The sequence below is a fragment of the Coloeus monedula genome (genome assembly GCF_965178545.1).
Source record: "Coloeus monedula genome assembly, chromosome: 11".
In the NCBI taxonomy this organism is placed as follows: domain Eukaryota; kingdom Metazoa; phylum Chordata; class Aves; order Passeriformes; family Corvidae; genus Coloeus; species Coloeus monedula.
The window spans coordinates 17378404-17403642 of NC_138791.1; the positions used below are offsets into that span (position 1 = coordinate 17378404).

Below are 25239 nucleotides of genomic sequence, written 5' to 3' on the forward strand. Positions count from 1 at the left end.
TCCAAATAAAGTTAAATTAGTTCTAAAATATCAGCAATCCATGCAACTTCTTATTAGTGTGAAATTACTTAAGCCTTAATTCAGCAAGGTACTTAAGCACATTCCTAATTTTACAGGCATGAGACGTACCAGTGACCTTAATCAGACTAGTCATGCACTTACATTTAGGCACATGCTTAAGCATCTTGCAACGTTAAAAGCCACGACGAGGAACAGTTCCATGTGAATTAAAGGGTGCTTTATACACTAGCATTTTAAGTTTGAGATATATATATATATATTTGCTACAAATAAGTGGTTGCACCACTTATAAAACAACCCTTAAAGTATGATGATCACTGGAGGAGGAACAGTCTTTAATAATCTGAGTAACATCAATCACTTGAAATAGACTTTTAATTCATATCTGATGCTAGCTGGAAGCCTTTTGCAGTGTATACACGTGCTGGATAACAGCTTTAAAGCATTCCTTTGCAGACTTTCCCTAAACAGCACTCCTGAATGTGGAACTTTATTGCTTATGAGTAAGCATAAGCAAATATAAGGGGAGAGTGCACACCTACGAAAACAGCTGGGAACAAACACACCACTGCTGAATTTTCACAGGGATGCAAGGCTAAAAATCAACCCAGCAAACATATTTCAGAAGCTCCATCCCTTCAAAGAGCCCACAGAAACCTAAATGATTACTGCCTGATCCTAATTTACCAGGTGAAGCAAAAGCAGCTATTGTAAAACAATAAATAAATACAGAAATAGACATGGACAGCCTACAGAGGACTTCTGGATTTGGATGTGCACATAACCCAGGTGATTACATGTCTGATGACCCAGCTTCTGCACGTCCATGCTTGTACCAGCACACACAACAGCAGAGCTCTGGGTGCCAGTGTCAAGGTGCTCTGAGGACTCAGGTTATGCAGTTATTTATCAAAGACCTCAGAAGCAAAATAAAACAAAACCAAGACAAAGAGAAAACAATAATCTCAGCAAGTGCAACTAAGTAGTAGTTTCCCCTTACCCTTCAACAGTTAGAGAAAATTTAGGGCGTGTTGGTGTCAATAAGTAGTTATAACAAAGACATTAGCAGTAGTGAGGATAGAGAATGCTGCGCGAATGTTCTCAGCATGGTTCATTGACAACAGATCTAAAAATTGAATTATTAAGGAAAAAAATCATTGATTCTAAAATCCAGGCAAGGTAGCCAGCCTATGTTAAAACTTATTTAATTTTTCCAGCGCTGCTTCATTCCTAAGCTCCCAGAGCCACAGCTTTTCCATTGAAAAGCAAAAGACATTTTACGCACAATTTTCCCTCTACTAGAAAGAGGTATATTGTGCCCTTCAGTGAACATAAAATTGATATTATCGTCTCTTAGTTTATATCTCACTACTTAACCTTCAGATTAAAAGTTATTAGATTTGAATGACTAAAAAGACATCATGTCACCTTCCGTTCAATGTTGGGAGATGGCAGAACTTGGGGGAAAAGTCTGAATGATAAAAACACAAAGTTACCAGGAGCATAAAGTTGTTTTTCACAAACTCTGATGAAATAGCAGAAGCTCTACAAATGCAGTCATCTTTCCACCATGTTGTAATCTTCAATTATGAAGGTACTACAATACAAAATCAAACACAATCCAATAGCCTGCATGGAGTTTAATCTATACTTTCAAATGGCTCCTTCAATAGCAACAGCAGTTTAATAATTAGGCTTTATGTCTCTTCGGACAAAATGACTCAACACGGACGCTCCCTTAAAGTCTAACAAACAATTTTGGTCTAACCCAGTTATGTCAATATGAAACAAAGACTTTATCGTGGATCTAATTTAGCAGTTTTGCTCTACAGAGATAAGTCCACATCATGATCAATGGGACCGTAAAACTCCTGATGTGGTTTGTAACCCCTCCTCACGGGTTTGCGAAATAACATGAAACTCACCAATTTAAAAAAAAAAAAAAAGGCATTTCTTTCATTTACACTGTGATATATTCCGATTTCTTTCTAGTCAAATCTTCTTTTTGATCTGCCCAATTAAAGCAGCCTCTCAACAATACACCAAATCCCCCATTTCTTGTACATTTTCCTTGTCTTTGAACATGAACAAAATCTGAAGAACCCACATATTCCCTCTGGAGTTTGATTCCTTCAATCTAACACTTCACATCTCAACATTTCATGAAACAACTACTGCCAAAGGGCCCAACTGTGGCATCTTCACAGGGACACCACAAACAGCCCAACTGCAGGCCCTGACTTGGGCACAGACCAGAATCTAGTCCAAATTTCTTCTGTCTATCGAACATTCTTTTATATATGAACAAAACTGTATTTTTCACTTACAGACATCTTCTGGAATAAAAGTACAAAACAGGATATAACTCCATTGTTTTTTTTCAAGGAAAACCCCCTTCTTTCCTTAGTTGGTGGACACATGGCAAAACTAGTGTTTATCTAAATTCTTCAGAAAGCTTGAAGTGACACTTCATAATTACAGTATAGTTCAGCTCAAAGACGGAGTGAAGAAAAGAAACTTCCCCACAATTCTTTACATAAACCTCCTCCTTCTTTCTCCACATACCAGTTGCGTTTGTATTGCTATTCCAGTTTGTCATAAACACAGGCACCTTGTAACCCTTTTTATCAAGCAATCTGTGCACTACCTAAAAGTACACTACACTCCATCAGACAAGCTATAGGTTTACATTATCCAAACATTCCGATTCTGCCTGCTCAGCGCAGGTTGTCAATAAATGCAAGCAATTGCAAAACAGCAGTGTGTGTTTTTTTCCTTAAGAGAACGCTGATAGGAGCCTGCCAGTTCTGCAAAATAAACCCTTTGCAATCTCTGCAGCTAATCTGTCAACAAATTACTATTAAAGTCATACCTCCTCAAAGTTCAAAAGCATTCTGGATTAGACAAAGATACTGAGTTTTATACTCGTGGGGCAGTACTTGAAGTTACGGTATCAAAGTGGATCTTGCTATTGATGTGGAGAGGTTTGTATTTCTGCCACTGTGCAACACAGCACTTGGTGTCTTGCTGCTATACATCAGGATTCAACTTTGTAATCATTCTCTTTGTTCAATTCATAGTCTTGTTTCCCTGCTAATAACGTGAAGAACACTTTAATGAATAGTCCTGAGGATAAAAATAAAATGCAATAAATAATATTTATTTTATAAGCTTAAAAAAAAAAAAAAAAGGAACTGTCTAGGACTGAGGCATCAAACCTTCCCTTTGAGTAGACGTCAGAAACCACTGAAGCAACTACAGCTGTGATCATGAACATTAAAAAGGCAGTTTGTCCCCATGAGTCTTTATTTATTACTGCTTGGTAGGCAGGAGTCACCCCATCATTACATACCTTCTGCCCAAGCCTCGCCCAGCCAGACCTTCAGCTTGTGGGTCACTCCGACACCCATTCTGCACCTCCCAGATGTTTTTCATGATGCCTCAAGAGCCAACAGATGTTGCCAGACTCTACCTGGTGCCCTGTTCCCAGGTCTTCTGTTCTGTAACTTGGTTCTGCCTCCATGGGCACTCTGTGACAAAGCTCCTGAGCCCCACTACCTGACCCCACACCAAATCCCAGCTCCATCTCTTTAGGAGTCCAATGTTACCCAGGTAACCTTCATGCCTACTCCAGACTTTATAAGCAGGTCACCAAACCCCAGCCCATTCCACCTCATCCTGACAGTCACTGCCATGAGATGCTGACCTCTGGCACCTGTGGAGTCAGCAGCAGTGGGAAGGCCACCTCTCCCACTCCCAGCAAGTGCCAAAATACTTTGAGAAAAGGTTCTCTTTCCCTTATCGTTTGGTTCTGAGGGTGACTTCTATATGCGTTTCCACGTTTAGCCAACTCTTCCACAGACATACTGTCCCTGAAGAGTCACTTGTATTGCTTTGCCTTTCTTGCTTCACCAATATAAACCTCAGTTGGAGCCACTTGGCTTTATTATAAATAGCAGAACTCATCCCCACATTTGCTACTCCCAGTTTAACAGTACATTTTATGAGATTGCTAATGCTAAAATAATTGAGCATCACATCACTCTCTGTCTCCTTGCATGGCAGAATCACCCTAACATGACATGGGAAACATAAAACTTGTCCTACAAGTCCTCCCTGTACTCACAGCAAGAGTGATCACACCATACACTGCTCCTGCAAACATACGAACATCTGTGGTGCTCCATACTTTTCCATGGTAAAATATTTACAAGTTTGCAAACCCATTAAAACTTCCTAAAAAAACCCTGAAATATTTCTGTTTTCCTCTCTCATACTAACAAAGCTATTAGTTCTAATAAATTCATAAATGTCACAAGAAATGTGACCCTAAATTCAGCACAGATGCTTTCACAAGCCATTGTACATGCAGGTTTCACTGCTCTGCCACCCTCATCATGGGAACACACAACTAACCATGGCAGGAAAGCTCAAACTACCCACCACTGATTTTTTTTTTTTTTTTCTTTTCAGACAAAACAAGTGCCAGGTGGCAAAATGAAAAGATTTGAATGAAATGCTCTTAAGAAATAGCTGTTTAATTCAGAACTCATTCATTTGTATTGAAGGAGTGTTTTGTAGAACGCATTCTGTTAAGTGACCTGAGAGCATATGTTGTATACGGAGAAACATCTAAACATTATGCTCTATGTTGTATGTGTATCTGTAAATGCTTGCATTAGCTGTCTGAAAACAACGGGGTTTTCTTCTTTTCAGCATTTAAAAATGTTTTCCAAACACCAAGATTGATATTTTTATGCTAGCTCTGATTACCCTCTTATTGTTATCAGGATTGGGTTTGTTGGTTGTTTTTTTATTTAATAACTGTTTTAAACTTTGCAATCAACTTGCTTTCTAGAAGATAAACTCCATGGAGAAGTTAGTCATCAAAACCAATTAACAGCAGAATTCAAACACAGAACATAAAGGTCTTTGAAGAACTTGGAGAAAAGCAAGATCCCCAACCACATTCACTATACTGGCAGAGGATAAATAAACTCCAAGCTAAAATCTCAGCTGTGTGAAAGCAATCCTGAGCCTGGCAATCCTGTCCCCAGCCCCGAGCACTCAGGTCTGTGCCGGGCACTGTTCGGGGAGAGCTGGAGGATGGGAGGAATGAATGGGTGCCACTCCTTAATTGACCGAATGGGCAGCTGTTGAATGACACAAGCCATTACGTGAGAAGTGACAACATTATCTGAGACATCCTGAGCCCTCGGGAAGGCTACGAGCCCTCGGGATGGCTGTGGAGAAGCCCTGGCACAGGGTTAGTAAGCGGCGGAGGAGCAGAGGTCTGAGCCATTCTGGTCCATGGTGTGCACATGTCTGCAAGATCCCCCCTCCCTGTTTCCCTCTGCGCAAAGCCTCACTGGAAAATTCCATAGTCCTCCTATGGAAAACACAGTGTAATTAACTCATTTTGATACGAAGCCTTTTTTAAGACAAGACCTTTGTGTTGAACATATTTTACTGTTCCACTCCTCTTCTACTGTCCTGTATTAATCAAAGCTGTAACCCCTGTTGTCTTTGCACTACGAATCAGAATGTGCCCCTGGCAAAGAATGAGGGAAAAGTCAACAGGAATTAAGTTTCAGTGCAACTGTTTACTCAACTGTGGCCTGCAGTTATTGAAATTTTATCCGTGGTTTTGTGTGACTACTGCAGTAATGAATTCAGCATGGCTGTGATTTTCTCACTGATGGTATTCTCACTTCAAGTAAAAACCTGTAGGATGAAAATGATTGAAACAACCAAAGTCTGTGCATTTAGTATCATCCATATTTCTGACTTGTTTAATTACGGCAGCTTTCTGTCTTAGGTTGGCAAATGGGGTGCCCCACTCCTCCTCAAGCCTTCACTTTGCTTTGTTTTCGAGCACAGGTTTTGTCTTCTCCACAACAACCTGCTAAAAAGATCACTGTACACTTAGGGGAATCTTAACCAGCTGCCAATCGCTTATTTACGAGGTTTTAAGAATCCTTATTGCATTAGAGAAAGTGAGGGTTAGGTGTGAGTGTATTCACCATTGGCTCTGCTGCAGCCTTTGTTCCCAAACACATTAATGATACATGCCCAACACTTTGGTGTAAAATTTCCTCAGAGGGCTTCAGAATTTTATCAGGGAAAAGAAAAAGCCAAAACGTATTATGTGGATAATTTACACTGGTGAACTCGGTCACTTCCCAGAAAATGCACTAATTAAAATACCATGGCAAAACACACAATTTGGTTCTGATTCTTCTGAGCTGAGGAGCACTGACATGGATGTTATTTATTTATTTATTCTGATGTTTTGTGCAGCAGATACCTCTGCAGCCTTCCTCACTAATAGAAAACGTTCTGTTGATAGAGGTTGCTAGGTTATATTAAAATTTGTTGCAAAAACAAAACTTAACGTTAGTGTATTTTCCACCCAGTGACATATTTTGGAAACCAGTTATTTTTATACAGCAGTTCACCCAATCACTGCCACCAGACTCAACAAATTCAGGCAACGGAAGCAAGCCTTGATCTTTGGGAGTTTCCAGGGAATGATTAAAAAGGAGCCCCAGAAGAGAAGTCCAACGTTTCCCTTTACACCACTGAGTGCAATTCCCTACAGACAAAAACACACAGAACGTCATAGGCGAATCCTAAAAGCACCCTCTGCCTGGCAGAAGGGTTTGGGAGGGGGGGGTTAAATGCTTCATGTTTTTCCTAGAGGTAGGAAACTTGTAATGCATCTTACAGTACCTGCTGTTGCTGGAGATGTGCTAAATCTGCAGCCCCAATTTCAACGGAAGGTGTCTCGCCGTTTGATCTCACTTCCCGCAGGCTGCACTCTAGTAAATGGTTGCCACCGCTCGCTCCATTCTGAATGGCTGAACCGTTACTTTTTGTCTCAGTCCCAGATTCTTGCATCATGACTCAAAAACCTGAAATAATTTAGGGGAGGGGAGGGGGGGGGGAAAAAAAAAAAGCAGCTGTTAAAACAGTTGCTGTATATAAGGAGACATGCCCTGTTTTAAATCCTGCCAAAACTGTAAACATATGTCATTTTCCTTCATACAATTTATCTTTCATTAATGGTTCATGCTACTAGTTTATGTTTATTTATCCGTTGGTACAGCTATAATTTTAGTAAGTTAGTTCTCTTTTAAATACAGTATTATTTGCTCAACATCTTTTTTCCCTTAGAGAAAAAAAAAAAATTTTTGAACGAACACACAGAATCCATAATTAAATTTCTCTAGTTACATCTGGATGCTTTCCTTTGAAACGGATGAGTCATTCTTGGCAACATATGATGGACAATATCAAAAATGTGATATACACTCTGTAAGGGCATGGAGGTGAAGCAGAGCATTCACTATTTTGGTTTTCACTCATACCATGATAGTGCCGAATTAGCACCTTTAATTACTCTGAAGCAATTTAGGCTTAATCTGGGATGTGCTGAACATCATCGGTTTTCATTTGGGGAGAACTGCTACAACTGCTCACAGAATTAGCCTTGTTGGCCAAGTTTTTGGCTATGGATTTGGTCTGGATTTGGATGCCCTTACGGCATTACAGTGAGGAGCCTCCTGTGTTATTTGGCTAAACATCATCTCAGCAAGCCACAGCTCCCTCCAGCCGGCCCTCTCGACTGACTCTTGGTGGATGCCTGTCCCTGGATGCTTTACACTCGGAGTTCATCAGCAGTGTCAGTGGGTCACAAGCCACCAGTAAGGATGAGGACAAGTACCCACCTCCTTACCCCAGAACCCCTGGGGTTTACACACCTTCAGGAACTAACATCAGCATTTGTGCACAAGACTCCCCACACAAAGCACATATACCAGTTTTCAGCTGCAAACTGCTACCTTGGAGATATAATGATGAGTTGTTTTATAAGTATTTCCACCTGCAAAGCCCCAGCTCCCAGGATTTAAACACCATTAACCTGTCTGGCCTCCACCAGCCCATCCCTCCCTCCCTCTGTGCTCCTCTCATCCAGGGGAGATGGAGTATGGAAAGCCAAGCTGTGTGTCCCAAGCACACTGCCTGCCCCACACTAACTACATGGACATGTGAGCCAAATGCCCCTGCGCAGGGTAGCTCACCTCAGAAGTAAGATGCTTTATCTTCAAGGAAGGACCCGTCTGAATTCAGTAAACCAAGCACATGGATGGTAGTAGGACAAATTCAAACATTGATTACATTTAAATAAATTTCAGCTGGTCTATAGAAACTTTTTTCAATCTGTTTTGTTAAATCTTCAAATTATGCCAGGGGACAAAAGGGCTTGGAGACTCATTATAAAGCTTCTGTCAACTCCCCTGTAAAAGCTCCAGAGATCTAAACAAACTTACAGCTTTCCCAACACCACTAGGAAATGCTTTTGGATTTTAACATGATCCTGCTCTGATACACACCAAGTACGGTGTGGTTTTCATTTTCAGCACTGTAAGGAAAGCCCATAAGCACGATAAGGTCTAAATAAGTGTTTACATCTAACAGAAAAGGCTGGATTACACACCAGGCAGCGACTGCATGGCACAGGCTGCTTGGGAAGAAGAGACAGGAGTGAGAATCCAGACAGCTCCCAAGTCACTCAAAGGCAATTTTTATATGCTACACTGCTAAAAAGGATTTACCTCTTTTATCCCATGAAAAATAAGAAGGAAAGAACTGACATCACTGTTTTCTACTTCCACCCAAAATTCGAGTCAGGTCTCAACTGGAGAAAATGGAGCATTACGTTAGTAGCAGATGAGGACAAGGATGACCGCCAGGAAAGACTGGGTTAGAGGGTTAAACCCAGAGACTCCTGCCTTTGACTGTTTTGGAGAACGACAGTAAATGGTGGGTGGCATGTCCCCACCTCATAGACCAAAGCTGATAGAGGAAGGACACATTCAAGAATTGGTGGAAGGTGCCTCCAGCAGCCACTGTGGTGGAAAGAGATGCTAAAAGCCACGTGCTGGAACAGTAACGAAGTGCATCTCATTTGCCAGCACTTCTGATGCAACAAATTGGAAGTGAGAACCTGGATAAACAAGCAGTAGGGTCAGAGGAAGCACCAAGCAAAGCTCTGACAGCAGCAAGAAGAATGTGCACAACTGAGGAGCAGATCCATCACTGCCTCATCACGATTTGTTGGCTTGCCCTTCCAAGCGAAATATCTCCAGGACACAGAAAATAATTCACAACCAAACTGGTCAAGAAATTATTTATTGTCGCTAGGACTGCAAAATGCTCCTGGAAAGAAAAAAACCAGTAGAAATTGCTACAATTTTTCCAACCTACAGAACTAAGAAAAAGATGGATTATTTATTGTATTTGGTCAGAGAAAGATCATAGTTCTTGAAAACCGTTTCCATGACAAATTTCATGCTGTTTTACCTTTTGAAGAACCCCAGCCAGTTACCAGCTTAGCTGCACAAAGCCCTGGCCCCTCTGCTGGTTGTGACCACCCTACGGATCCTACCCAGCAGAACTGGCAGCAGCAATCAGAAAAATGAAGCTGGAAACACAGTTTGCCAAGGGACCATGTTTGAACTTTCAAAAAATTATTTTAAAAGCAGAAGTGAACCTCTTTAAGAAAATTTTGCTTTAAAAACACCAATTTACAAGCAGTGAACTTCAATATAACTTAAACTAGATGCCTGTACAAAACAAAAGCACTTTGTTAAAAACACCTCTGATAGAAAACAGGTATTTCAAGGGAAAAAAAGATAAAACTGTTTATTTCTTCACTGAAGTCAAATGTGAGTTGACACGAATAATCACAGTTTGGTTTGATCATTAAGTGTCATGTCATGAAAAATCAACCTGTGAGAGCTTTCTGCAAGAATGATTATTATTTGTCTTTTTGAGCGCACCTAAATGAGCTGGGGTGATCGTACACTGAGGACGCCTGAGATAATTGTCTCTTCCCAGCACAGGGGAGATGAACTTACAGGAGCCTATTACTGAAGTTTGTCATTCAAAATTGTGAAAGAAAAATGCAAAGCAAGGTTGAATTTATGCAACATAATTAGGTTCTGTGGGAACTGAACTGAAACTCCAGGTGAAGTATCACAAACCGTGATTCTGGTCTGAATACAACCAACACAGTGCTGGAGAAGCTGTTATGCATAATGATTTATTATAAGAAATAATAACACTCCACAACTGCTTCCATGACATGTAGGAGAGCTGGTTCCGACTTAAGAAATTTAATGGTAGAAGAGCCTGTCCACCTCATGTGTTCTAGAAAGCAGAATGATTCTCTTATCAATTCTGCAAAGAAAAATGCATTTTTAAAGCTTAAATATGTGGGTTATTATCAGTGTAAGTATCTTTCTTTTTCCTATATCTATAAAAATTCTATGGTATTTCATGTTATGAGGGATACAGAATGACTCTGAATTATTAAAGGTGACACAAGATGTTTTTCCCCTATGAAGGGACCAAAGGTAGGCTGCAGTACCAACAACAGCCTGTGAAACTTTATCCTGAAATCAAGGGACACATAATAAAAGAACTGTTCTGACTTACTATCAGCTTGGTTTAAAAATTTCAGAACAGTGATCAGTTTCTTCAGATTCCTGTTTTAACCTGCACAGAACTTTTTCTAGCTTTGATGCACAGTCAAATACAAAGTCAAAGCCCTACAGCTGGGCCCATCTCTTTGGTGAGTATGTTCTGTTCAAGGCAATGGAGCAAAGTTTCAGTGAAGTGAAATCAAAAGAAGGCACTCTGTCAACAGGAGGACAACAGCTAATCATCCTCCAGATCACTTGGAGAGAAGCAGGGCACAGCCAATTTCTTGAGGATGTGGTCAAAATTGAGAAAACAGAGGTCAGATGCGAACTTTGCCTGAATCAAAATAATCTCTCTGATGACTCCAGCATCAGTGTTTTGAGGTGAAAAAATAGAACCTAAAGGTAAAAAAAATAGAACCTAAAGGCTTCCTAATTTTGAAAAGGTTCTTTGCTAATGCATTAAAAGTAAGTCCATAAAGTCCATAACAACGCCAAGACCAGATGCTGCCGATACACAGCTCAGCTCCACTGGCCTATTAAGATGAGCAAGGTTAAGCATGGAGATTAGTAGGCAGGAGGTGGGCGCTGAAGTGTGCCACTGCTGCAATTCTGCTACCAGTATAGTTTCTGAAGACTAAGCAGCATTGTTTAATGTCAGCATGAGGGAGGATTTACTGACTGAAGCACCTGTCAGAATAAGGACCCACTCCAAGTCTGAGAGACTAAGGGACTGATATTCAGATGTCTTTAGATCCCTCACCATACACGGAGGCATCTGGTGAGGCCTTTTTAAGATTCCTCAATAAGCACCAATCTATATCTTTAAGTATATCATCACCTTTAAAAAAACATCCTTGGGGTCTTCTGGCCTTAAAATTCCTGTTTAAATATGCTTCCAAACACGATGTGGACTACAGATTCACAAAGTAGCCTGGGTGTTTGAAAGTTTCTTCGAGGCTGATGATTTTATTTCAGATGTAGTACTTGGAGGTGTTTACAAATACATACATGCCCATAAAGATCATTAGGCATTTCTATCCCCTGGGATCAGTGCTAGAGCAAAAATGTTGTCATAATACAACCCTTCTTTGCCACATTTGTGAAAGATTTTGAGCTAACAAAAAGTTCAGTCTTTATTCCAGGGCAGTTAATTAAGGTTGACCAAGTCAGGCAGAAGTAAATTAACTTGGCTGATCAATTATTTATATGAAGCAGAATAAATGCCCTTAAAGAACTTGGCCCAGCCATGAAAGGACACGTAAATTAAACAAAACACAGATTTATAAAATGTATTTCTACTTTTATAGGCAGAAGAGTCAATGCTAACATCAGTTTTAGTGAGCGATCAAATCACACGATCTAGCCCGAAATTCTTCAGCAGGCATTCCATCCATACGTGTACAGTTTATAAATAAAAGTTCTACTTATTTGTCAAAAGCAGCTCCCCAAAACAGGCTCAGGAATATCTTTAGGGCACTTCTCTGCCTAATTATTTTTAAAACAAGCCCAAAACAAAAAAACCCTAACAACTGCTTCGAAGCATTCCACAACAACGTAACACCACGAAGACAGGATTTTACCTCTTGAAAATGAAACGTGCTCCGGAGTGCGACCAGCAAGGGAACACAGAGAGCAGGAGCAAAGCTGCTGCTTCCCCACAGCACAGGGACAAACGCCCTGCAGCACCAGACGGGCACTCCTGTGATCCACAATGAGGACCCCAACAGCTTTCCCAGGAGACCCCTGCTCCACTCACAGGTTGTCTCTTTTAGTCCCGGTATCTTTTAGAGCAAGTGCCCTGCCAGGGGAAGCACCTCAGGCTCCACATCCCACCACCAGTAGTGAATTTTTCCAGGAACATGTTTCGATGTCCCCCAGCAGATGCCAGAACACCCATCTCCCCCAGCTGACACCCCATGCCTAGGCTGGCAAGGCAGCCAGCAGCATCATCCTGCCATCCATGAGTTCAGTAAAAGAAAAGGGATTCACTAGTGGAAATTAAAAGCCTTGTGTAAGGTAAGGCTTGATGTGCCGTGGGGGAAGGCGTACAGATGTTCAGCTGCTCATTTACTAAATTACACCATGTCACAATTAACTGTGAATCAGCCAGCTTCACATGAGCAGCTCAAGGACTGCCACCATGCTAAGTGCAGAAATAACGCTGGGGAGGGGAGTCCAAACTAGCCAGGTGGACCAGATGACTTCTCTTTGCCTGTGTTTGTGGTTAGCACGACTATTAGAGAGAGCTATCCCAACATATGGCATGATTTAACTAAATCAGATCATGCTGAACTCACCAGCCTTTCTCAACTTACAAACCCCTCCGCTCTCGTCATTGCAGATGGGTGAACACCCGTCATGCTTTTAGAGTTTTCAGTAGCCGTCATTTATCCTGCTGACAGGGTGTATTTTAGGTATAATTATGTACTAACTAACTATAGATCAACTGTCAGTACATTAGGGGACTTTTTGGATAAAACTTCATGCTTACCCCTTTGAAGGCCACTCGCCTACACACTACTGGTGGTTGCTGAATTGTGCAGGAGTAGGAGAAAGGAGAAGGGGATTCAAAGTGCAATTAAGGATCATCTTTAGGAATCAACCAAAATAGTAGCAAACAGAGCAAATCAGGCTTCGCTGTCCTAAAAAGTGATGCTGAGTCACGTCTGACAGCGGGGTTTGGAGGAGGGGAGGCAAACCTGGAGCAAGGCAAGGGAAGGAACATGCACGGGATGTGTGGAAAGAGGAAACAAAGAGACAGCGACGAGGTGAAATCCTTTGATATTTCCTCAGCTTAAAGAGGTAATTCAGTGTATTAAAATGGATCCTTGAAATTTCAAAGGATGAAACTCGCACAACAAAGATTGTCGAGAGTGCTATTTTCTAGGATTAGAACAAAAACGTATTGGGATTTGCTATATGATCTCACGTCGCCGAGCAAGACTGTACACTTGCTGTTATGCAAGCACCATCTTCCAATAGAGAATTTTCATAATTATAACAGAAAGGCGTAAATTTTCTAATGCATGGCAGTTCAAAAAGTAATCAAGAGAATGAGCCTGAGGGCTATTTTAATGTATGCAAAGCTAGTGACCCACAGTAAATGGGAGGTAGGCTTCAATGAATGCAAAGTAATGCACACATACTAAAGACCTGGTCTGATGAGGGACGGCTAAAATTAACACCCAATTAATTTCCGAATTGACAAACAAATGAAAGCCATAAATCTACTTTCTCATTAATTTTCTTGTGGTATAATTTAAAGCAGTAATATGAGGGCAAAAACTGAGCATTATCCATCATAAATATCAAAAAAGATAGCACTGTAACACCATAAATTATGCATATTACCTGTTGTTAAAAATGATTAATGTATTATCAACTTTATCGTGCACTGTATATGTCTAGACGTATCTAAAATCTGAAATTTCATTTAGTGCTTAGGAAATAAAGGGTCCAGAAGAAATGTGATTACGCGCAGCGCATCCTTGGCTCTGCCTCCTGACGCCCTCACCTTGGCTGGACTCATCCCAAGCCGTGGCCAGTGGAGTTTGAGCACATGGCAGAGGTGATGTGCTGGCCTCCCCGGGAAGGGAAACAAATTTAACTGCTCCTGGAGCATCCCTGCGGGCCAGGCCATGGCTGTGGCACCTGATTTACACAGGGCTGCTCCCCTTCCCTGCCCTCCTGACACTGGAGCAGAGCTACTTGATGATGCAGAGCCATGGAAAGGGGACAGAAGTAAAAGCAAGGAGTAGGAAAACGTGAAGCTGTAACTAAACTCAGTGAATGAAAAGCCTGTGCTTTCCAAAAGTGGTGGAGTACAACACCATGCCCAACAGGAGAAGGACATGGGTCGCCTTTCCTCCCCCCTGGGGGTCATGACGGTGACCAGCCTGGCTTGTTACCACCTATGTTTATGTCCACTTGCCACCCTCAAGCCTCCTGAATGGCAGCTTCACCTACTCCTCTCTAGAAGCAGACAGCCACAGTCTTTTATTTATTTAACCATATGCAATGGCACAATCTCTTTCACTGCTGGGGTGCGTGGCTCACACTACCTGGGTTCCTTTTTCCAGCAGCAGTGTGTTATCATCAGGGCCGCAGCAACCTGAAATCATTTGGAGGCAGCTCAGTGAAAGGCTGAATGATGCTCTGCAGGAGCTGAAATTTAAGACTGCTGTGGTGAGAAGGGAAGGGGAATCAGGAGCCTAATCCCACTTGTGCCACACAGACTTACTGTGAAATCATGGTCAAACAGCTTAAGTTCTCAGAGAACCAGTTGGTGCAGTTACCCCTAAGGAAGTCTCTTCTGATGAGAGTGTTGCTGACCACAAACAGTAAGAACAGAGATCAAGCAAATCCAAGAAGAATTAATTGAAACAGACATTAAAAGGTTGCCATATGCTCTGTTCAAAAGAGCTGGAGTTGGACCCCATGAAAAATTACTGCACTAAAACATACCAAGCTGTGAAGACAACAGGTCTCACTCCCTTCCATGAGGTAAGACCCAAAGCATTAGACACACAATGGACAATTCAAACTTTTGCATTCTCCCTTCATTTTACACATGCACACAGAAAGTTACTCCCAGTCTCACCTTGGATAAACAAACCCCCTTTGCAAAGCCAGCTCTATCTCAATCTATGACTCTCAGCTTGACAGCTATTAAATCCATATTCAGCACGAAGCTCATGCCATAGATGCATAAAAGCTCTAGAGCTGGGCCACTTCCAAGTGACTGGCAAATATGATGTAATCATTTACACACCATCATCGGCAGAGTAAGGTTCCTTCCTCTCTCTTGGGGAGAGCTGTCTTTCAGCCGTGAGCTTGACAGAAATCATCCTTACCATCACCAGGATCATCGTTTATTTGGAAGGAAAGGAACGGCGAATGGCCAAAAAAAACCCCAAGCAAAACCAAAAGCCATAGTTCACTGCACCATACGACTCCGTATACGACTGCTACCACATGGACATGAGCACCATGGCAGTGACTCTCCCAGAAGGAAGGACACAAGTGCAGCCTGGTGAGGTGCAGAGCTCCCTCAGTGCTGGCCCCGTGGTCGGTGTCCCTGGGGAGGTACCCACCTGCTCATCCCAGCGCAGGCATCACAGCAGTGTGGGGCTCCCTGCCGTTCCGTGCAGAACAGGAACAGAAACTGCAGAGCTGTTCTCACAGCCAGGACCTATTTGTTTGCATGCACACTGCTCTGAGCTTGCAACACAAACTCTTGCAGTCTGCCTCACAGAAAAACAGGTGACTGTTCAACCAAATAAAAGACCAAAGTTGCATTTAGTAAATATAGTCCGTTTGTGCCAGACAGCAGCAGCACTGCTACAACAAGATAACACGAAACCTCATACCAAGTGCTGGCTGTAGATGAATTAGACTCCCACTCTCCATGCACATCTCCATTAAAGCATATCTAAACTCTCTAGCAGCCTCCAGAAGTCAAAAACCACCTCAAAGCCAGGTGCTACTCTAACAATTCTGCACAATGCCATTTTCACTTCACTATTTTCACTTCATTCAAGGCAGCAAAGGTTTGATTCATGGCAGTAACATGAGTCAGTTAATGACCAGCTTGTCCACTTACACACTTCAGGTACCTCCCGCTCCCCTCCAGCCCTGACACTGCTCCAGCAGCCCAAACGAGCACTGTGTTTGGATCACTGATGCAAACTAGAGAATACTGTGGGGATCACATTTTTATTCATATTTTGTTGCTTTCTTTTCCAATGGATGAAAAGGACAATTATTTAATTTTATCCTTTCTATGAACGTGTATCCAAGATATTCTAATAAATGAATTCACATATAAAGGAACAGACAACACCTTCACATTTTAACAAATGAATTCACACATACAGGAATAGACAGCACCTTCATACAAAAAGAGTTAACATTTCTTTCTCAAGGTCACTCAAAGAGGGTTTACTCCCTTTGTGTGAAAATCCCCAACCATTTACTGTTAGTGCTAACAGGTCCTCCCTGGCATTTGAAATCCAAGCTCCACTCAGAAACAATAACAAACAATAATTTTGAAAAACAAAGATGGTGTGAGTGAGTTTTTGTTGCTCATTTTCAAAACAACCCGAAAGCAACAACTACCAGGATGGCTCTCTCTAATTAGGACTCCCAGAAACCAAAGAACAAACAGGCAGCACAGAGAAATTAGCAGATGTAAATGCAGTTTTCCAGTTATAAAAAGAAGAAAAGCAGCTCCGTCATTTCGCTCACAGGGGGAGGAGCAACAAAGCGCGTTTTTAAATTTGGTATTTTCTCTCGATTCAAACAGCTCTGCTTCTAAAACAGATTTTCCTCAGATCTCCTCAGAAGTAAAACTGAAAGCTTTGCCTTTTCCAACTCTATCGATGGCACATGCATCAATTAAAATCCGACATGAGAAAAGAGGGAAACCGAAAAGCCCCGGACCAAATGCTGACACAGAACACAAGGCCATACTTTTGGGGTGATTACCTGGTTCATAGCCCTATACCTTTGTCCTAGACCTTCTACCTCCTTGTTTGCTCCATGCAGGATTTTCTAGCCATCAGCCGTCTACCGCTGTGCTAGTCGTCTTGCAGGAGTGCTCTCTCCCTTCTGAAAAAAGCAAACAACTGGATAGATATCATTACACTAAGGAAATCTCTTGGAAAAACCAAACAACTTGCTAATCTTTCTAGCCCCTTCACCCAAGTTAAAGATAAGCAAAGCAAACCAAAGTGAGTTTCAGCCACATTCCAGGGACAAGCTCCCCTTTTTCTCCTTTATCAAAATCCCAGCATTTAAAGGTTTTTTTCCAGACCTTGCAGGATAAACTGCTGCTCACACCCGCAAACAAAGCAATATTTGTTTAATAACTGATTGCTGCCATGGGTACAGTAAACAAGGGGCCCAGCATTTGTGTTTATGAACAAACACATCATCTTGCAAGAGCAATTTAACATTAACCAGGTGGAATAATCAACAGATTTCATAGGTGACACTCGGGGCAGGACTAATGTAAACAGAGCAGGGAGGAGAAAGGGGCCACTCTTAGGGAATCAAGGTTGAGGCAAATGCATTACAGAGTAAACAGCTGGGAAGAACTCAAGACAAACAAATAGTCATTCTTCTGACATTTCGAGAAGCAGAAAGGTTGTACGTTACATGCATCAGCTGCTGACCACCATGAAATCAAACCAGTTGGGGACCAGGCCTTCTTGTTTACACAGTGCCATGTTTGCTTATAAACAACAATTTGCTGTTACCAACCTCGAATTACTCATTGCATAAACGAGCAGATCAAGTGAAATCCTGTTAACTCTTCTGTGGATTGAGGGTTTTTTCCTCCCCTTCAACAACAACAAACAAAAAAGCCTTTGCAGTCTTGCTGTGCAACCTCAAGACAACAGGCAGCAGGGGAAAATACAGAGCTGTGCATCTGCTCCAATAAAAGGGAAAGAAAGGAGTTGAAAACACTTGAAAGTGTTTCACAAAACAAGATTTACCGGCCAAACCACTGATGTGAAAGATCCATTTGCATTAAAAAAAAAAAAAAATCAAAACCCAGAAAAACAACAACGGCGAAAGGTGGGGTGCAAAATTTTCATTTCACTCCTCGCACAAACAAGCAAAACAACAGCTTTCGACACAGTCCAACCTGCCCAGCACAACCATGGACATGTGTCATTCACACACACCCCCATGGCCATGCCAGGGCCCTGCAGCAGCAATGAAGCCATGGTTCAGCCCTCCTCCCCCTCCTTTCTCTCTCCCACCCTCAACCCCCTTGCCTCTGCCTCCCATCACCATTCTCTGATCTTTGTAGATCTCCCCAGCTCCTCTCTGTCAAACCAGAAGCCCCTTGGATGTCTTCTTGCAACCAAATCCTCTGGTCCCCAACTGCTCTCCATCCAACATTCCTCTCCTGGCCCCTAGGAACTGTGACATTAGTCCTCAAGGTGCTCAGGACACCCAAGTCCCCTGGGTTTGCCACCTTCCAGACAGCCTTTCCTTCCCCATCTCTCCTCCCTGTAACACTCAAGAAATTTCCTATTGCTACGTTCCTCCAGGGAGGTTTCTGTAAGTTGTCTATCCTGAACATGGATTTCAGGAAAGATCTGAAGTACAGGGAGAGAAGATGGATAGTCTTAACGGTAGAGGTTAATCCAGGGCTCTGGGTTACATTCCTGCCCTGACACAATCCCTGCATGAGACCTCCATGGGTCTCTTCATCCCTCTCCTATGTAAAATAAGCCCTTTAAGATGTTGTAGCAGTCAGGTGGGGTTAGAGGATGTAGCTGTGGGCTATACCACGGGTCCTTTTTCCTCCCAGCTGCACCATTTTCCCCTCCCTGGTTCACCCCTACCTTCTGATGAGCACCAGCATCACCGCCAAGCACTGAGGAAAATCATCCCAGTCTCAAATCTATGAAGCATCCAAGGTCACAGCTGGCCCTGGCACTAATCTCCCCTCCCTTGCCATTTCATGTGCAAACAGCATGATGGCCAGAAGCCTCCCCCCTCATCATTTTTTTACAAGTTTTAGAATATTTGTTACTTTTCTTCACAGCACAATCCTGGACATCCACAGCTGGCCAAGAACCTTCGTTTTCTTTTTCAGAAAATATTTAGCCTTTTGTTGTAATAAAAAAAAAAAAAAAAAAAAAAAGAAGAGAAAAAAAGGTTCAAAACCATGAAATCAGTACAACCTACTAATAAGACAGGTATTTAAATAAAACCCAAATGCAGTATTGTTCAGGCAACTGCCTATTTTTTAATACATCAGGTTGACAGCATAATAGCAGGCAGGATGAAAGGTGCAACTCGAGGACAGGGTTGGCGTCCGCACACCAGGAAAACAGAAGTGCTGCCCCATTTCCTGTGCTGCAGCAGAGTATTTCTGATGTCTGGGGCTGCCGGGGACTTAACTCTGAATTAATGATTACACACAATACCCTCCTTTCTCCCCTCCCTGCAGGACAGCGAGGGCCAGCCTCACCGAATGACTGTGGGCAGGCAGGCACGGGTCACGGGGGATTTAGATATTTCACAGCAGCTTCAAAAATTTAGACACTGCAACCTGAAGGCTTCTGAAAACATCAAGCTTCACATAAAAGTCCTGATATTTCCCTACTTGAGACAACTGCTCTCACCTCAGCCGCGCTGCCTGTTCCACGCTCCTTTTCCAGCACGTAAAATCACAGTTTATTCAGTACAAAGTAACTACACTATGATAAAAACTATAAGCATATCATTCAAATGCTTTATTGGTCAAATAGATGGATGCTTTTATTAGTCCAACCTTTTTTGTAATGGAGTGCCACTGATGACCCAGTGTTAGCCTCATTCCCTGCTATTAATCACACTTCTAAGAGCTCATTTTGCTTTAAAATCTTAAGAAATTGCTATAATTTAAAGACATGGTGTCTACATAATGGGAAATGCTTCACAGATTGTATCATTCCATATAACACAGAATTTTTATGGCAATGCTGACCACGATACCAAGGTATTACAAAACTTGAATAAAATATTTTATGAAGAAAATCTAAATGTAAACTTCCTTTTGCATTTGTGGTTTGCCACATCCATAATGTTTTAATCACAGCCTTTTGGGAGTTGCAGTTTTCAACTGCATGTGGCTTACATAGATTAACACTACAAAAACACTCCCTGAACAAATATAAACAGAACAAAACAAAATTAAATGAAAATTAAATAAAATGCAAGGATGGACCACAAGAGAAAGGCTGTTCAAGCTATACTTTTACAATTTTCACACAAGGCATTTATCCTTTTGTCGACTATATTATCTCCTTCCTTTTTTACACAGGGAAAACAGATGATGTTTACTGTGAAAAACTTTTACGACAAAGTGGAAGCATCTTATGAATTTACCTACACAGAGAATTAAATTAATATAATGATGGTCCTAACCTATATTATTAAAATGTACTTTGCAAAATGTTTTGACAATGTTGACTGCTGCAGGAGGGAAAACACATTTAAGACAATTTCAGCCAAATGCAGAAGCAGAAGCCTTTCATTTTTCAAATGCAAAGTAAAAAGCATCTTTAAACATCTTCTCATGAAAGAAAATGCAGTGCAATTATGTTATATGGCACACACAAAAGCATGTTCTTTTCCTCAGTTCTCTAAGATATTAGTACCTCCTGGCCTTAGGAATATTATGTGTAAATCACATCATATTCATAGTGTCTGAATTAATTATAATAGGTGCTGGAGAGAAATGTTAACTTTCCAGGTTGTTGCTAAGGATTAGCCCTTGTTTACAATTCTGTATTTATAGAACAAGAAAAATTTGTCAAATGAAGGGCAAAAAGGAAAGCAAGAACACAAATTTAGCTTTGATTTCAAAACAAATCAGATCTTGCAACCATTCCCTGAGAAGAAAACCACAGTTTTTAATGTGAAGATGCAAATGAGTCTCAGAATATAAAAATGTTTTATAATTCTGTGCATTCAACACTACTAGATGTTATTTAAAGAATTTATGTTAACATTTCCCATCCTCACACAGCAAGTCCAAGATGCTGCAAACAGCATCTATTTAAAATGGATCATGTTGCTGTGGGGCACAGGGTAGCTGAGAAGGCTGGAGCAGAAGGGAGCAGGGCATTTGGCCCCCTGGCACCAGACTGGGATTCACAGACTACTCCAGAGGGGTTCACGAGGCAGTGTGAAGGAGGAACAAGCCCCCTGCCTTCAACAAGTGGAACACTGGCTACATGGAAATGTTCAGATCCATCCTGAGGGAAAGTCATGACTCTCAAAACCACTGCCAAGGACACAATGGTCTTCCCAAATGCAGTCAATCGGTGATGTGAACAAACACCTTAAGACAAGGGAGCTCAGGAACCCAAGAAAGGTCCTTCACGTGGTATTTCTGGAGAGCCCTGCGAGGCTGGATGGCTGAAGGCTCAAAAGTCCATGGGATGGGTCCCAGTGAGCAGAAAGCCAAAGCTCTGCAGGGACTTGCAGGTCTCGGGCACTGTGGCAGAACTGGCCAGGGAAGTTTGTACTGCTCACTATTCTGAGGATAAAGAAAGCACTTCAGCCTCCAGCACTTTCATTTCTTTGCACAAACAAAGGCACACCCACTACAATTAAATTGCAAAACCCTTTTCATTAGGACTCACTGTTTTCACACACTTCAAGCCTTCCAAGACCTGCAGTCCCTCTCATGCTTCCATCAGTGTGTGCTTGTGTGAGGAAAACTAAGCAAGGGCTCTTTAACGGTTTCAGTTCATGGAGAAGCAAATGGAAAATGCTTTTTCCCCTTAAAATAACCCCTGTAACCACCAACTTCTGAGCAGGGTGACTTGCAAAAACACTGAGCATCCACAACTAAGAGCATCTAACCCCCCACAAGAATCAGGCCCACAACACAATATAAAAAATGCACTTAGCTAAGCTTTTGTGGAAACACAGATGGACTCCTTGCCTTGCCCTGTCCAAGGGCTGTGGCTCTCACATTACAGCAAGGATAGCACGACCCATCAGGGAAACCAGATGTGTCGGTGCACACTGGTGTGTAAGCTAACACACAAACACACACACAGTATCCAAGTACCCAGCACACCAGTTCACATCAGCCAGAACAGAGTAAGTTGGACCGAAGAGGTGCCTTCATCCCCAGTTTTGTCTTCATGTTTTCTTTCCCAGGAATAGCTCCAGTCTCAGTCCAGAGCAAGGATCCCACCCCATCACATTTTTGTGCAGGAGATGTGTACATGCAGCACATGTTCCTCAACAGCCACACACATGGATCCCAAGCACCCAAAAATACAGTTGGTCCTCTCCACACTGGCCCAATAAAGAAGAGGGAAAAAAAGCGTGAATTTTTTTCACCTCAAAATTTCATCCTGTGCCTGAGAAAACTCCCTAAAAAAGCTCTCTCAAAACCAATTTGTTCCTAACTCCTCCAAAAAACCACATATGCCTACTTTTGAGTCAGGATGCAGGAAGCCGAGCTCTTAATCCCTCTTCTACATTCACCCATGGCTGAAAAGCAATGCTCACCTCTAATCCACCATCAGCCATGGCTGGGAGAGGCAACAGCAGAGAGGATTTGCAGGACACCAAATGAGCCTCTCCAGCTTGCCTTGGCCAGTGACAGTGAGCACTCCTGTGGCTACTCATACCTTTTCCATGCACGATGCCAATGGAACAGAAAGCCTCCCAACAGACAGCACTGCGGCCCCATGACCTCTCCAGAACCAGCTGTTCAGCCCTGGACTGGGAGGGTCCGTCACTGCCAAGCTCAGCAGAGGTTGCTCCATGCTCCAGGAAATGGCCTTTCTGGTGCTGAACCCCCAGCAGCATGTGGAGGCCGTTTACAACCAGAAACGAGTGTTTAATGTTCAAAATCTGCACAAAAGACAGTATTTGAACATCTCCAGCTGCATGCAGGTGCATGGGCCCACAGATGTGCTGGCTCCTGAACACTGTAGAGCAAAGGCATGTGGCTTCCTGCTCCAAGGGCTTGTGAAAGAGAAGGATACACTCTATTTACAGCCTATTCCAGACAAGACTATCCAATGTCAGGATGTGCCATAAGAGGGTAATTTGCACCCTAAACTGGATTGTACGATACCACAGTCACAGACCGTATGATCTCTTCCTTTGGATTAAAACTGTTTGCACAAGTCAAAGCAGAACAAGGAGAGTAACAAAACATACAGTGTATTTTGTTCTCTACTGCAGCCACATATTTCAACTGCCTCAGCCGAATTCTTAGAGTAAACACAGCTTTAAAAGAAAATAACTTGAATAAAGAGCTTCTGGAAAGTTCTGACTGATTATGCATGCAAGAATTCTGCTACTGCTTCCTCCCATCTCATCTGAAAAATAAACCAAACACCCAACTTCCACAACTATCTACAAAAGTGCTATTTTTCTGAAACATGTTACAATATTATCTGAGGTCTGCAAGTTATAATGAATGCATCTTGTTTTGTAAAATACACAGAGGAGCTCAATTAAATGAACAACTGTAAAGGAAATAGAGCTGATAAAGGAATTAATGCTCTGTGTGCCAGATCATAACATAACATCTAGGATAACAAAGCCGTGTCGAACACGCAACCGCTAAAGACTTTAAAAAATGAAATAACAAAGTTAAACCCCAAAATATTTAAGTACACAAAATCAGGATGTGCAAAAGCTATTTTCAATAATTGAGAGGGGAGCACGGGCAGCAACAAATGGATCTCTTGCAGCCATTACTTCAAGACTTACTAAACACATAAAAAGACGGATTGTTTTGTAAACGACCACCTGCTACGCTGGCGATCCGCTCCTTTCTCATTGCCCAAACTGCGTTTTTCCAAAGACCACGCTAACCCAATTTCCCATACACCAAGGCATGGCTGAAATTACTTCTCAAGTCTGATTCTGCAGCTCGGTCTCCTTTTTCTCCTTCCCTTCCCGCTTGCCTGTGCCACTCGGGCTGCCCACACGCTGGAAGGGAGCCGCCAGCCCCGGTGCCTGCTCCGGCTGTCGGCACACACGACACCGGTGGGAGCACAGATTAGAGCTCAGCCGGAAGGGAGACAGTCAGGGTTCTGCAAAACCTCGCACGTCGGCTTTTCTCCTTTCGCAGTTGGCATGTGAACTTGTAACTCGGAAATTGCAAGTTCCCACCAATTTTTTTGGCAACTCGAACGTAATTTTTAGGAAAACATAGTATGCGGCTTCTGGCACACGGAACTACGCGCAAAGACTTTTCAGACAAAATATGCAAAGGTGATGGTCTCACAAGACTTTAAGGGCTTGCTGGATGGAACACGGTTTGGAAGACAAGAGTACAAAATTCCAACTCCCACAAGCAGTAATAGGAATCTGTGTTCAAGCAGCTCCACAGACACTTACTCACAAAACAGGTATAATATCTGCATATGGAACAGCCTCGGCAATGTGATGTACCCACAGTTCTGCACCATACAGCAAACTGGGCACCCAGAGACACCTAAACCAGTCCTTCTCCTACACTTTTGACTTAAAAGGCAAGATTACAGGCACTTTCTGGCAGCCTTGAACATCAGGATACTCAGGGGAGTGGAGGGATGAAAATACTTTAAATTACAGAGATACTAATCTCCCACTATTGATGCGTCCAGCTATTCATCAAGTTGCTTTAGCAAAACATCTGGCTTGAGCCACAGGCCTTGTGAGCAGCACGAAAAGTCTTTCGTGGGGCTGCAGGCTCTTCATGTCAACACAACAAACACCACTACTTCCCCTACTCCTTCAGCCACAGACTGTATGAGGTTGCATGCACCTATTTGCAGGCTCTTGTCACTGGCAGAGACTACTGCCATCCCTTCCTCCTTTAAAGAGATGTGGATTTAGCAGACTTAGCTTCATACCGCTACCTTTGGCTACCTTTGGTAGCGGTATGAAGGAGCTTCTTCAGTCGCTCCCAGGACTGCTGACCTACATGGAGTTTGCAATAACAAAGATCCCGTGGGTGGTAGCTGCGATTACCACCATGGAGGGAATGATACAACAGAAACAGTATGGACAGTGTCAGAGTCTCACGCACCACAGCCAACAGCTTCAACAACACTAAATATACACAAATTATTAATTACCAACATTATGGCCCATAGATGGTCATGGCTCACCAAAGGCGTCCAGATGAAGAACTGTAGTAGCTTCAATTAAAGGGTAAGATGCACCATGATTAATACAGCCCCAACCTAATTCTGTT

At 42.4% G+C, this 25239-nt stretch overlaps 1 protein-coding gene across 4 annotated transcripts in view; it reads right to left on the reverse strand.

Annotated features, from left to right (window-relative positions):
- The window catches only part of FOXP1 (forkhead box P1), a 381899-nt gene that overhangs the window by 156754 nt on the left and 199906 nt on the right, over window positions 1-25239 (reverse strand). For all 4 annotated transcript variants that reach the window (XM_082288840.1, XM_082288838.1, XM_082288839.1 and 1 more), the window contains exon 4: window positions 6754-6935. In XM_082288840.1, coding sequence (XP_082144966.1) covers window positions 6754-6924 — 171 coding nt within the window. In that variant the 5' untranslated portion in view covers window positions 6925-6935. The remainder of the gene's footprint in view (window positions 1-6753; window positions 6936-25239) is intronic.